General features: G+C 36.3%; 1 protein-coding gene across 3 annotated transcripts in view; it reads left to right on the top strand.

Moving 5' to 3' along the window:
- LOC133527487 (membralin) overlaps positions 1–16347 on the top strand; it is a 134966-nt gene that overhangs the window by 27903 nt on the left and 90716 nt on the right. For 2 of the 3 annotated variants that reach the window (XM_061864512.1, XM_061864511.1), the window contains exon 8: positions 10744–10827. The exons of the other annotated variant lie outside the window; for it this stretch is intronic. In XM_061864512.1, the coding sequence (XP_061720496.1) occupies positions 10744–10827 (84 nt within the window). The remainder of the gene's footprint in view (positions 1–10743; positions 10828–16347) is intronic. 3 annotated transcript variants of the gene reach the window in all.

Below are 16347 nucleotides of genomic sequence, written 5' to 3'. Positions count from 1 at the left end.
ATGTTTATATATATATATATATAATAAGTTTGACAAGTCAATGAAACATAGGTATAATAAAGCAACACTTATAAACACAATGACCAGTACCCGAGTACATATACGTCACATTATAACAATCATAAAAATATATTTATTACAATATATTAGATATTTACATATGTATAGTATTTATGATCAATATGACATTCAATTTGGGAATGTAAAAGGTTTTGTCAGAAAAAAATCTGATTATCTGTTCAATATGGATAAGTGATGCTGCCTTTACATTGGGCCTCTTTGCACATTAATTAGTGTTTCAGGAAAGCTGGCACGAACGTAATGAACGAAACTTTTAATTTATGAGTGACATTTGTATCGGTATAGACTCAGAGCCGCGATCTTATTGGTTATTGTCATACACGGATATTTTCATTCACTCATTCGTTCCATTCGTGCCAGATCGTGTGAATTGACTTGTACCACTAAACGCGAGTAGTAAGTAGCAAATGTATGAAATCGCAATAAACACTAATCATTAAGTAAAAAGGACCCAATGTGAAGGCCAGCCACACTTACTTCTATGTCACACTTGACCCTATGCCACACTAACCCGTATTGACCTTACCTAATTATTGGGAAACTAGAAAGATGCGGCCGGGATACTGCTGCTTGCCGTCCTCTCACATAAGCCATTTAGTTTCTCCAATTTGTTACTATAAAAAGAATATTCATCGAAAAGATCCTTGATGTTTACTTTATCATTTTAGACTACGTGGCTTTATAAATCCTTTAAGTATCTAATTTGCAATATTTTCTTTCCATAAGGCGATTTACGGCGTAATTTGTTCAATTATTTCGTTCTCAAATGGAGCGCAATTTTCCAAAGCAGCGAGGTATTAGAAGGTATCGGAGCGAAGTAGAAAATAAGGAGATAATAATGATGTGCCGACATCAATAAAACTTGACGTTCTTTGCTTCGCGGCCGTTTTCATACAAAAAACAGCCCCGTTCACAGTAAACAGATTCTAAAGCTTACTTGCTCTAAATATGTATATGAATACACGCTAAAACCCATTGGGTCAATTAGATAATTTTGGTAGTTTTATTTTTTTGGGAAGGTATAGTGAAATGATAGGATTATGTGTTATGACTTATTAGTTGGACCAGTTAGTATTTCAGTGGGTCACTCATGGATGTTTATTGACAGGCTTTTGCCGAAAACAGGCCGACAGCATAAACACTACAACCGATTGGGTCAATTAGGCAGTTTTCTTTTTGATTATGTACTTTTTGGTAAGGTGTAGTGAAATGAATGGGTTATCAGTTGGACCAATTAAGATTTCAGTGGGTCATTATAAGGAATGTTCATTGAAAGGCTTTTGCCAAGAACAGGGTGACCGTTCCATTTCTTGGATTCAATGCATTCAAATGGACTGCAGCCAATCTAAATAAATAATAAATAAATATTGGGGACAATCTTACACAAATCGACCTAGCCCCAAACTAAGCGAAGTTTGTACTCGGTATGTATACGATATACATACGTACATAGATACATACTTATATACATAGAAAACACCCATGACTCAGGCACAAATAAATATCTTTGTTCATCACACGAATAAATGCCCTTACCGGGATTCGAACTCGGGACCATCGGCTTCATATGCAGGGTCAATACCCACTAGGCACGACCGGTCGTCAATCTTGCTAATATTTTCTTGATTCACTGTTGATTCAATATAATTCTTAAGATCAAATAGACCAGTGGGAATTGAGCTCCGCCTTTTTGTTTACTTTGTATGAAAACTTTCGATGAAATTACTAGCAGTTGCAGTTTAAATAAATAAAGAATTCAATCAAGGGCTAGTGTTATTGCTTTGTTCCTTTGAGCTTATTGTCTTAGTTCCCTTAACATGTTCGTTTGAAACCAACGATTTGTTTATTGAATTGGCTTCTATTTTTTCTCTAAACCGTGTATTTGTAAATATTAAAATCATCACAAACATGCGTGTTGAACTCTGAAAAATTAATGACGTTTCGACCTAATAGCCGAAGGAGGATTATTTATTTACATTTCAAGCATTTAAAAACTGAACTAAGAGTTGTAATGGATTGGTCTTTATGACAGAGATAGACGATCTTCGAATTTCGATGTCTACGTTCATAAATAAATATTTATATACGTAGACATACCTATAGGTAGGTAAGACAAGGCAAGATTAACAAAAAAGAATTTTGATTTCATCATACCTCTGCAATTCACTTCACGATATTGTGTTTCATTTAAGACGGTCCAAACCCACTTAAAGAGGGTAGCGCTTCACGAAGTCGATATCTCAGAGACAGCTCATTTTTCTTCTCGTTTCTCGTGTTTCTTGTTAATTAGGGCAAGCGGTACCTAGTGCCTCAGGGCGGTTATTCACAATAACAATTCGTTTGAGGACCAGTAAAGGTAAGTAAGACCCCGTGATTACGGTTTGGTGGTTCTCCTAATAGTCCTAATAATACCGTACATCATAGACTGCGAGCCAGGAGCACATATCGTCAGTCATCGCCTCCCGGCTGATACTTTATCAGATGATAGTTTAGATACTATCATAAATTAAAAATATTATGCGGACATAAGTGTAAGGCGCGTATTTTTTATATGTTCATGTGAGGGCCAGCTGACGGTTTTTTCACCGCGATACAATCGGCTGACGATTTTTTACTTTCATCTGACAAAGTATCAAACGGGAGGCGATGACTAATTTTTTTTACGTGTTTCGCTGGCTGCCATTTCTCAACCCCCCAACGGAGTGGCATGTCCACGAGGGTTTATCATACATAGCCGTTAACCACTATACGAGTTATCGCACGGGAGGCGATTGGTCATGGAAATCTGTTTCTGGCTCGCGGTCTATCACATTGAGAACGGCCTCCTAGTCTAGTCACACCACGAATATTTCTTCCTGAGTTACGAATATTATCTAATTATGTATTTGTTTATCTATATAAGTATGTATATCGTCACCTAGAACCCATAGTAGCTTTATAGAAATAGCAGCAGTAGTTGAAAATAGCTTTGTTTAGTTTGGGGATAGGTATAGACCTTAAGATTGTCCCCAAAATATTTATTAATTTATAATAAACTGACTTTTTGAACTGCAGCTACCAGCTGCGTCAAGTGGCGATCAAGGCCTAAATTCAGGGTCTGGTTATACTGGGGACTTACAGAAAGGACGATGCTTTATGAAGGTTGGCTCGATGCCCGCTAACCTCTTGGCTGGACTAACAACCGGTTCAAGCAGGGTTTAATGCCAATTACCTGCTCACCCTATTGTTCAGCGCAGTGCCTCGAGTATCGTTGTTGCTAATAAGTAGCTTCTCAAAAGATCTACATTCGCCGTCGCCCAAACTCTCACCCAAAGATCTTGAAGTGAATAATTTGCATTTAAATTTACAGAGCTTCTACGTTATCAATACTGAACGGTTCTTTGAAGATCACGCAGTGAAAGAAAACGTTATTTTATTAATTATATTATTGTTTGAAAATATAACTCTATGCCTGTAATTTATAAAAAAAATCCTACTCTGTGTCAATTTCTGTATATTTCATTAATTTACGATTTATCTTTTTTTATTATAGAATCATTCTAGACTAGAAATACAAATTAAAAGTAACATACAATTAGTAAGATACTTATAAAATAAGACAACTAAAACTAAACCTAACTAAACAATTTAAAAATCCCTAAAACCTACCTTCTAAGCCTCGACTCCTCGGCAAGGTGCCCATCATGCAGGCAGCGTTCCCGCGCTGTATTGCGATACTCTATGCCTATATTTTGAGATAACATCCATTCGGTTTCGATGTGTATTTTAGAAATGCTGGCAGTTTCAAAATATATGTCGGGCGTTTATACAATTTTAACCCGAGAGATTTTCCTGTTAGAATTTTATACGATATTCAATGCGCTCTCAGTCGACAACAAAGTTATACTGGGCTTCAAGCATGACTTTATCATGAAGCCCACTTTTCGTGCGTCTTTGCAGTAGGTTTAAAAATTTAGTATCTTTCGTATTAAACTTAAATACAGGCTGAACGAGGGCGGTTTGAGGAGTCAGTGACTTTATGTAAAACAAAAATCATTTTAACATATAAACTTTTTAATTACAATTCTGTACTCCTTGGTAGCTGGCAGTTGTTGAGGCATATGTCAAATTGTTGGAAAATGGAGAAAAGCGAATTTCGTGTGTTAATTAAACATTACTTTTTACGTGGAAAAACTATTAAAGTGACTGAAAACTGTTTAAAAAAATATTATGAGGAATCTGCTCCTTCTCATGGAATAGTACATAAGTGGTTTACAGAATTTCGTTCTGGACCATAGAGTAAAGATTTTATCAGAGGTAATTTGCCTTATGACAAACTGTGACACTGGAATGGCGGATGGTTTGAGTGTGCGCGTAGACGAGTGATACCATGTAAAACATATTCTCCCTAATGTAATAATTATTTTTAAAATAAAAAAAATTGCACTGTTTTATGTTTGACAATAAATATGTACCTGATGTAATAGGTCTTGAAAATGCGTAATATTGCATAATTACTTTGTGCAAACATTATTTAAAATAATAATATTTAGCATCGGAATGATATCAGTTCGTTTTTTTTTTTAATTTATACATTTAATTTGAAACATATCTTTAAACCATAAGTTTTAAACAAAAAATATGTTGCAGATCGGAAAATATGATAAATTATGATCGAAAATTGATAAATATCGATTATTTCTAAATAATTCTGAAATATTTTTTAAACCAATATAGACTAAAATACAAATATATACGTATAGGTATATGCTTTTATAAGTCTTAACACACGCGCACCATATCTACGGACTCAATTACATGCACCGCGTGCAAACACTTATAAAATCATAATATTTATTATTAGATGAAATCAATTGTTAAAAGACATTAGAGACATCTGATTTTGAACAAAAATAAAATATACATAACAAACAAAGGTTTACTATCAAATATTAGTCATAAAAGTGTCTATAAACTCATTATTTTCGGGAAATTACCATACCGACTTATTTTGAATATCGCAATCAATAATTTATCCATTTACCTAAATAATATCTTATAAGTACATAACGATTTAATAAGAAGGGCATCAATTACCTTACTTTCGGGAAATTATCCTATTCAACCTACTGGTCATACTTCTGTTCCGCAGAAATTGAAATTGAAATATCTTGATTTTACGTACGATAACATTGATAAACTTACCTATGAAAAGTTATCTCATCTCTTTTTTCGTCTGATCTGTATAATTCTTATAACACTTGACCACTCATGTCGCCATATTTTATATATTTCTTCCACCAATTTACTCAAATGACATGTCGATCCGACTGACGGCAAATTGGTGGACGAGGGCATAGAGATACCTGTCAATGGCTGTGTGTCACGCGTAAATACTAGGAAATTGGTGGATGATGGAATCCTAGTTGTGTTTTACCGATACTCCTTCCGCAATATTATTAGTCCCAAGTTCTGGACGAACCACTACCAATGACGCAGAACGCTCTGGAAGGCCGATTGAAGTGACCACTGATGATGTCGTGAATAAAGTTCACGATATTGTTTTGGATGACCGTGGAGTGAAGATTCGTGAGATAGCTGAGACTGTACACATTTCATCTGAATGAGTTTTTCATATCTTGCATAATATTTTGAATATGAAAAAGCTTTCCGCAAGATGGGTGCCGCGTTTGCTGACATCCGATCTAAAACGACTTCGTGAAACAACTTCCGAGCAATGCTTAGCCAAATTCAAGCGTAATCGTAATGAATTTTTACGTCGATTTGTGACGGTAGGTGAAACGTGGATCCACCATTATACGCCAGAGACGAAAAATCAGTCAAAACAGTGGGCTTCTGCTAACGAATGGGCCCCAAAGAAAGCGAAAACCGTTAATTCGGCAGGAAAGGTAATGGCCACTGTTTTTTGGGACAGCCAAGGGGTTCTTTATACACGGTGCTCACGAGGAACCCGACAGATTTTAACCACGTACTTCTGAGGCCAAAAGAAGGAAAAAATGTTATATGAGTTTCAATAAATTTCGCCAAAATAAAATTTTTTGTTTTTTTTTTTTTCCAAATTTTAAACGTATTTTATGGTAAAACTTAATGTTATGGTAAAACTGGCACTGAAAATATTTTTTTACGATATTTTTTTTTTGGTGAAACTAGTTCTTGCAAAGATTACATGTCACTTTTTAACATCTATCAATAAGGATATTTAGACTACGCCCCATAATGGCATCATCGCGATCAAAAAGGCGTTTTGCACTAAGTTACGATAAGAAGATTTTTTTTTTACATTGGTATTAACTCTGAAACTAGGCGAAATCCAGAAAAGTTTATATGACATTTTAGTCTCTAAATGTGATCAGTAATACACTGTCAAAATCTTTTGCAAAAAGTCACTGACTTATCAAACCACCCTCGTAAATTTAGTCACCTGCTAAATTTGACTCTTCCATAGAAAATGACAACGTCAGAACAGCCAAAATGTATGAAACAGCCAAATTATTTTCCATGATTTCGGGGTTGCTCAATATGACCTCTATATTCACATAGTAAATTATTGCAGGTGACTAAACTTATACCCTGATTATTGAAAAAAAAAAACAGGCTGCGTACTGAGCTACTGCCTCAAAAGCTCGGGCTCTTAATAAATGGTCAACTGAAATATTACTAGCTTATTTGTTTGCAATTGTGAAGAAAAAATCGTTTGTGACGCGGGCGATAATCAAATTGATAACTATAATAAGTAATTTCTAAAATCAGCATTCAGCTTTAGATTTTCACATTCTCGTTCTTTTTAGTTTTGTAGTTTTTCGGTTAATTCAATCTCCAGAATTCGCAATCTACTATCACAAACTTGATCTTACTTAAGAACCCAATAAAAAATGTGTTCAGTGGTAGTATTTCATGACTTTTAATATCGACAACGCTCTCTGCTATCAATACTTCACGGTAATATAAATCCGGGCTGCAGATATCCACAAAACGGAACGAAACGGGAACGGGATAGGTAGCGAGAGCAAAATTAATTTCACATGATGAATGAGTACACTGCGTTCGACGATGCGATTTACAATTTTCTCTGAAAATATTAAAGCTTATCTGCAATAACAAATCTGTTCTGACAGCAAGGAAAAAACCCGCACGCAGGCCGAAGGCGGAGCTTTGACTCGTTTCTTGTATATTAAAAATGTTAGCCACCGACGCTCTCTTAATTTATCTTAGCATTAATTTTGTTTACGCTAAATACAATTTTCCAGGAAACACTAAAGGAACTAGTTATTTAATACTCCATAAAACTGAATACACAATGCATAATAATAAAGTGTTATTTATAATAAAATGATCTCTGATTAAATCTTAAATAACACACAGCACAATGTTTATTACTTTGCACAATGTTAAATCGAGAGTGAATTGACGTCTTTTAAGTGAGCATGCTCTATCCTACGAAGACTGCATCGGCACTTACCATGAGGTGAGATTGTGGTAAAATGCTCAACATATTTCAGTAAAAAAAATAAAAAAATGTGACAAATAAAACCCGAAGTTGACAAAAAATATTATAAACCGATTTGCATATAATTTGAAAAAAATAATTAAAACTTGTTATTCAAGTGAACTAAGAATCCAAAAGAGGAAACTAGGCCTTTGCGGTGGAGTTTATGATATATCTTTACTTTGATTTCATTTACCAAAAACTAGAGTAGAGCTAATATTTTTTCCATTAAAATAAAACACACTAGCCCGAAATAGTGTGTTTATTTTTATCATCAACACTGCGAACGCATTTTGGTTTACATCAGCGGCGACACATTCAGACAAGCGTGAAAGCCTCTAGTGCGTAGACGGGACATGTCTACGAAATGATCATTTAGAAATCATGTGGGGAACTTGTTCCATTTCTTCATTTCGGTCTGGTTATTTGGTTTCGTAAGAGCAATAAGTATTTAAATGTTTGTCAATCACAAATACTTCTTGGCCGTTCTTCTCTGTTAGTAAAGCACCCTCTCGCTTTACTAACAGAGAGGAACGGCCAAAAAATGCGTATTAGCTGACACTGCTGACAGTAAGTAATGTTTCAAAGGCCAAGAGAGTGATGACATAGTTATTTTCTCAACCTAATAAAGCCTTTACAGTCTAGCTTTAGCAGTGACTACGTTAATAAAATTATATCTTTACACCACTATCCTGCCACTTAAATATTTTCACTAGAATTTTATCCAATATAAATTTTGCCTTCTGCCTTGATCTCTTAGGCGAGTTAGGCGGCATCAAAAGATCCGGCGACAGGCAGCACCTACGACCGGGAAACCGTATCAGGATTATCCCATCTAGAGTAAACAAGCGGCCGCAAAGCTCCGCCAAACTGACTGAGCACACGCGAACTATGCTAACGAACAGACAGAGCAAATCCTTTATCTTATTACGGATCTGAACGTTGAAAAAACTCCCGAAAATGGAGCATCACTTTGGGATAAATCCTATTTAGTTGATGGGCTTACTGGACTTTTCAGAGTTGTACTTAGTCGTAAATGTGAGGGACATTTAGTTAGGTATTTTGAGGTCTGCGACGCATCACTATTTAATACTATTTATGAATTAAGGGCAGTAAATGTATATCTAATCTACTACTCAAATAATCGTAAGTAAGAAAGTATTTGTGGAACACAGGTAACAAACACAGTTAAGGTCTTAACCTAATAAAATAATAATTATAAAAGTAGGTGTTTTGGGCATTTTATTATATTTGTATGCAAGTGTTAATGACTTATTAAATAATAATTTAGTTCGTTAATTATAATTATAATGAAGTAAGTATATATTATATAAACGGTTAGCGAAGCAATGACATGACATTAATTAATCAAATAAAATAAAAAGTTTTCCATAGCTATAGAGTACCTACTATTGTAATAGTGTAGGTGCATTTCCAATATGAGTAATTTCATAATGAAATGGCAACAAAATACATAATAGTAGTTTATGAGACTGCTACATAATAAAAGGCATTAAAATACACGAGTGTGGGTTTAAGAAACGAATGAAGTGAGTTTCTTAATAGGATCAAACGAGTGTTTTAATGCCCTAATTATGTACTACATACACTATTTTATCTACACACATATTACAAACTTTTATATTCACTAACCCAAATTGCAGGGCATCGTTGCTCTCCTGGCGGAACTCGCGGATATGTGGTGGCGTCACTGAAATATTTTTATCGCTCATTTTACACGAAACTTTTGCTATAGTTACTTTAAAAACAACAAAACATTTTCATTTTATACTTAAAACTAATTAAAATATTACTTTTTTCACGCATGTCACGCATTCGTAGTTTTTTTTTTAAATTCAGAGACAAACTAGAGTCGGGGGACTATTTCCGTATCATTCGATACAAACTAACATGCGAGATATGTCAAAATTGTATGCAATTGACATTTCATTTCGAACAAAAAGGCATCTCGACTGATATTAGAATAGAGGTTAAATGGAATGGCTTTTTTCAGAGATGTTTCAAATTTGAAGTCATAATCAAATCGATTTTGATGTAGTTTTGTAGTTTTTTGGTGTAGTTATGAAGCAATTACAACATCATCACAGATAAGAAATTTGTTGTAACAAAATAGTTTATCGTAATGTTGGCCGTTATTTACGGATTTTGAAGGCATCATAGAGGGTTTGTGATATGTATGTAGATAAATAATTTAAAACAAATATATTTTTTTACACCACTTGTTGCTTTATTATAAGTATACCGATATATTTCACTTTCCCACTGTTCTGTCATTAGCGCTTTCAATTTTTAATCTTTCTGCACATAACATAATCCTTTAATGTGGAGCGAAGCGTAGGGCTGAAACGTGAAAGTGGATTTAAAACACTTTCGAAACATCCGAGTTTAACTGTATTACTTGGTAAAGCAGGCAACGGAACAGGTACGAACGGATAGACGATATATTTTTAACGTACGCTGTCGGATCGTAAAGAATGATCCGACGTCTCCGGCGACACCATTACTTCTCGTGCGGCATGAAAAATTCATACGGCCGTCGTTTGATCGCGTTAAAGTGTGTGGCGTCGCGCGCGCACCTCCGGGGGCCGCTATATTGTCACAAGCCATACACAAACCTATTCGCTTTTGGAGACACGTTCAACTCTATTCCTTGTTCCCAGGGAAGAAGTTACACAATCGCACGAGTTTTCAAACGCATATAGGACGGAAATGCATAGCACGACAGTATAGCTCGGCTTATGGTCTCTGCGCATACCGTAGCCGTCGTTACACTTACTTTAAATGAAATCTATGTTGCGGCTACCTGCGATATTATTTTGCAACATTTTTACCATCTTATTACTTTTATATCGCACTCTAATTCAATTTTACGTGAGATGCAGCTTGCACTGCGCGGAGAAGGAAGTGTTGGGATATTGTTTGTTCTCGGGTACAGTTCAAATGATTACCTACTTTAATTTTATACTTAGTTGGTTATAGAAAAAAAAAGTTGATGATGTATACTACAATAATATGGAAAGATTTCGCACATTTGTTCTTCGACATAAATCATTTTAGACCACCACACAAAATACAATGAAAGACAACCATACTCGTACCTACAGAATGTGTTTAGTTTTTTATTTTCATATTCTAACATCTTATTTTTGTTTCAGTGGATCTCCTCCAGATGCTTGAGTTTAATGTGACCGTATCCTTCCCAGCCGCACCTCTGCTAACAGTCATTTTAGCGCTAGTCGGTAAGTGCTTGTATCCTTATCATTTTGCAACGTCTTTTGTTAAACGACGTCGCATGTCACTGTGAAGACATCCACCATCCGACGTTGTTCATTCACGTAGCTTAACAACAATTCATCTAGAAACGCTTACGAGTACTCGACATAGCAATGCATGGAGCAAACAGTCGGAACGAGTGACGTGTCGACTTGTCCCGCCACACTCTCCTCTCTGGCAGCTCTCTTGAACTGTTGCTCCAAACGCTTACTAAGCACGGACATATAAAAATCTCAGTGTATCTGTTACCCCGAAAGCTATAATAGCAACGCGTAATCGGAGAGTTCATTTACACTGGTGTTCGATTGGCCTGTGCTCTCGGTAAGCAATTTGAATTATATCTTTGCGCCCTTTCGCCTCTGCATAAGTTCGCTTAAACGTTTCTCGATGCAAAACCTTTGATACCCCGACTGCGACGGGATGTATGAGCGTTGAAACGTAAAACTTGAACTGTTGCTGAACTTTATTACTTTGTAATATTGTGTTGTGACTTTTAAAATACGCTTTTAAATATTAAAGCTAAAATTTATTATATATTTAAGAATTGCTAAATGTTGTGTATAGTGTAGAGATTTTCTACACTTTGTATTACAGTCAGCATCAAAAGTAGTGGATTAAACAGCTCTTTTAAAGTATCATTTTGTAAGAGCTTAGCAAAAAGTGATATTTCTGTATGTAGAACAATTAAGACTGTAAATGATATACTTTAGAACGTAAATTTTAAAGATATATTATCTATATTTGGAAAAGTTATCCGGAATATCAGATAATTTTGGCGCGTTATTTGATCCGCTACTATTGATGCTGACTGTACAACGCAACTTGGTAAGTTGATTTAACATTTGTTCAAACAAAAGTCATAACTCATTGCTACTTTATTTAACTTAAAAAGTCGCCGCGAAAGTCGTATCGCCGTGATAACTGCATTCCGTTTTGGGCTCATGTTCACGACAGAGCGCATCGATCGGACCTATCACCCTCGGGTTACTGTGTCACAAGGGCTCGTAGCGTTTAGAAACCGGTCAATTCAAGATTTCTATAAAAAAAATTAAGTAATTTTAATGTTTTCAGATTGAAACTCTATTTCATATATTAGCGCGAGCGAGATGCATTCCGCGTCATGTCAAATCAGAAACAGATTTTTACGGAAGTTCGAATGCTGCATTAGTTTTGTTTACTGTTGACACAGTTCCTAGGTTATAGAGTAAATTGGGTTTTAAAATAGGTTACCGACAACTCTGCACCACAAATTATATTAGAGCCTAGTCGATATTGATGTTGGTTCGAAATAAAATTACGTACCGATCAAAGCCTGGGCTTACTTGTAATAAACTCCGTGGGTAAGTTAAAGTGGATGTTTAGTATTCATTAGTTTCTCCGATAAAACTTTCGTAATCTGATTTACTTTACTATTTTTAGGGAGAGGAAAATATACCATACCAGTCTAATAAAAGATCACAATCGGAACTTGATATTTGGTAACGAAGATTGTTTAGCTTCATTGTTTATCGTAAGTTTTACTACTTTATAATATTAGTAAACGCCCAGAACTATTAGAGACTACTACTACGTAATCTTAGTATACTAATGTCATGTTATAATATTGTTGTATCATATTGTTTTTGTCAGAAATGTCAGTATTGTTTTTGTAAAAAGCGCGGGTAAGAGCGTGCGACTCGCAATTCGGAGGTCGCGGGTTCAAACCCCGGCTCGTACCAATGAGTTTTTCGGAATTTATGTACGAAATATCATTTGATATTTACCAGTCGCTTTTCGGTGAAGGAAAACATCGTGAGGAAACCGGACTAATCCCAACAAGGACTAGTTTACCCTCTGCGTTGGTAGGTCACATGGCAGTCGCTTTCGTAAAAACTAGTGCCTACGCCAAATCTTGGGATTAGTTATCAAGTGCATCCCATGAGCCGTGGCAAAATGCCGGGACAACGCAAGGAAGAAGATATTGTTTTTGTCAGAAATGTTGCTTTGTTACTCTAGTAAAAGAAAATGAAGCAAGCTTAGACCACCCTTGATATAACGTGTTTTTTCTACACCTTTCTTCATTCCCGTCCATGCTAGCAGCTTGCCAAGTCGGAACATCAAGTTCAGTACCGGTTCCCATGTCTTAACGTTAGTAGGTCGGTCGATTCACTCAACAAGTCCGGGCGCGGTCCGCCCGAGTCGGCGCCTGTTGCGCGGGCGGGCGGGGCATCTGTTGCGTCTCAGAGGCGCCTTACCGCCCACCCGTACTCGTCCATGTATCGAGACTTCACCCAATTTACCAATTTTCTCTTAAGGTACATAATAAAGGGTGTTACGAACCATCTTCATAAAGCTACGGGTGCCCCGAAAACCTGGCGCGCGATTGATATTGTAGGACCCATGCTTGTAGCTAACGTATTTGGAACACTGCTCATGATATTCCACGAGGCATATGTCGCGACTCATAGGCGCCGTTGAGACTTTTGACCCGATATTGGTACAAATAGATTTGTTTGTATCATAACTACCTCAACCCTAGTTAACAAGAAACTCTTCTAGTTTTGCCTTGTGCGTTCGTCTATCTGTCTTCAATGTAGTTCAATGAACATTAGTGCTAGAAAGCCGTAATTTGGCCTTAAACCCAACTCTATTGTTGTCATTACATACTACTTAAACACATTCACTGCCAGTGCGAGCTACGCGCTACGAACGTAGCAGATAATACGGGTTTTCTCTTATGTAGCGAAAAGCGCCCACGATCAGAGAACCCGCCTTGCGGAATATATTTACAAAATAATAAGGCTGTAATAAAGTGAGGTGCACTGAAAGCAAAATGTTTGATTCGTGTTTCTATCAAGTGAAGTTCATATGAAAAAACAAGAATAAAAAACCCACAGTAATCATACTTGTACATAAACTATTCATACGACGATTGCATTCAACGCAATTTCTTGCTTGTCTGCAACATTTCACTTGTTCAAACGTCTCTAACGAGACAATTTGTCACTGAAAAACTACATTCGCATCGTCAAAGTGAGACGTCAATAGCTATTGAGTTGTTGGAATTGCTCGCATATATTTGCCTTCTAATGATTTGTACACATTATTTGGTTGCCAACGGTATCAAACGCTACATGCTTCGAGTGTAAGTAGGGGTGTTTTTTTTATTTTCTTTACTTGTATTTTTACAATTTATGTGGTAGCTTTTCTTAAGATGCGTATTTATATCCATGAAATAATATTTACAGTCACAAAAACAAAAAATACAAAGGAGTAAAACACTTTTTTTTTGAGTATGTTCTTTGTTCTAATTGCATTGTCAGGATGAAATTTCCTGTTAGCGATTTCTCTGTAAGATAAATATTATTCCAGTGGCTTCATGACTCCAGTGGCTTTTACGAGTATTCTATTTTTCTAGAAAAGTACAAACAATTAATATGTTTTTGTAAGTCTTATTACGGGGTGTAACGAGGGGGTTAAGCAAACGAGGTCTTTAGATACACGACAGCCGTAGACGGGAGTGCATTAAAGACTCGAGTTTGCCAAATAATTCTTAAATACGGTGACATTTTAAACATTCGTCCGCCATATTGTCATTCTTTATCTCTATTAAATTAATCAAATTGAATATTTTTTAACTATAGTATAAACGTCAGTATTTGAAATTTTAAACTCATTTATGAATTACTGACATAATAAAAAAAAAGCTATAACTCCCTAGAGAATTATATCTTTTTTTTACAATCCATAATTCCCACGGGAATAAAATATGCCTTTGTCCTTCAGTATACCTGCATGAAATAAGATCTTAGTCAAGCAAGTGTGATGAAAAACATGTAACCCTATCTATTCACTTGTTGTGAAATGTTAATATGCATAAGTATGTAGGTATTACTCACTCATAATCATGCGTCATGGTTCTGCTGCTTGTTATGTCTTGTTATGTTATTGAATAAATCTTTAGTAGCCAACAACAACGCCTTTAAGGGACGTAGAGAGGATTATTCTCGACATTCGATCTTCGGCTGCTTCGATTACAGTCACTTTACAGAAGAATCCCATTACTCGATACTAACTCACACAGACACACACACACACACATACACATAGGCATAGGTAACCTCCTGACGACTGCGTTCTACACGTACGTAAGCCCTAATTAAGTTTTAACTCTTTATCTTTGTTTCAATTTAAGCTGGCAAATTTAGAAAACCCAGTCTGGAGGGTATGAAATGTAGTTGGAAATGTTAAAATCTATTTCCTTCACTACCTATTACACGAGAGTTTTGCGAACACGAGATGTTATTGATTCATTTTATTTGACAGGTTTAATATAAATAAATTCCAAGTCCGCGTCCCTTTAACTTGTTCGACGAACTGCAGTTCCTCAGACTCAATTATTGTTACGAGCTTGCTCTGAAATTCTAATCTTGAAGTTGAGCACGTGTGCGCCCGCATTGCATATCGTCTGATTAATATCGTCGGTTGAGTCGTGCCTCCGTCATACGGCTTCTTACAATTTTCGAACCCGACCGTGCTTTGTGTGCTATACCTACCCCGGCTCATATAGGGGTACCTTTGCGTTTACTATGAGTGTTGTAAGTAGGTAATACTCAAACTTTGGTTTCCGTGCTCTTTGTTTGTTGCTAAGTCATGTCCAAAATAAACCATGTTAGATATTATTTTAGTTAGCGTAAATAGAACATTTGTAAAAGTCTTCTTTATATTTTTTATCTATTTATTTTTTGGTCTTTTCAATGTACCTTTGAGTCGGTTAATTTGGGGGAGGCTTACGCATTTTAAATTCCAATCTGTCTTCGGCGATAGTATCGCTGGCGCGGCCGGGCTGCCGTCGGTGAGCCTCGCGAGCTCTAAAAATGTCTACCGAAGGGATTATTTTTCAATCCGTTCTGAGCATCAGCCACCTAAAGGTTCGGCATATTTAATAAGGTCTATTATTAACGTCACTGTCTCGGGAGCTAGCAGACGTTTCAATTATACCAGCTCAGATTCTGAACTTCTTAGACCCGGTGCCCGCCTCGTCCGCACGTCTCGCCTTGCTGTTTGCACTCTATCTTTCGTGTGTCTTACAAATATACCAACGTAGATCTGTTCAAAATTAGTTTCCAAACCAATTTTCAGAACTTGACAGCATATCGATTTCATCTTACTAAAACGATATTCGCAGACTAGATAAGAGTTGTAAGATGAAGAATTACGCTGAAGCTAATCCCAAAATCCATATAAATATACTATCGACAGAAAGCGTATTTGGAAAGTTAATAACATTACCTAATATGGATTGCTTTTGCCCATTTCATCATACGTTGGACAAGGACAGTACATATATTCAATTGCCATGCTTTTATGTCCCAGCCAAATTGGAGCAGGTTAATAGAGTGTGTTGCGGATGATTGACACCACGTGCCCGTGACCCCACCCCAAAGGCAGAGAGATGAACACCCCAGGTTTTTTAGTGAGTAGAAACCTCACATATCCTCAGCGTT

The sequence above is a fragment of the Cydia pomonella genome, chromosome 18 (assembly GCF_033807575.1).
Source record: "Cydia pomonella isolate Wapato2018A chromosome 18, ilCydPomo1, whole genome shotgun sequence".
Classification (NCBI taxonomy): domain Eukaryota; kingdom Metazoa; phylum Arthropoda; class Insecta; order Lepidoptera; family Tortricidae; genus Cydia; species Cydia pomonella.
The sequence above is the reverse complement of the archived record's forward strand: the minus strand, read 5'-3'. Positions and strand labels throughout refer to the sequence as shown.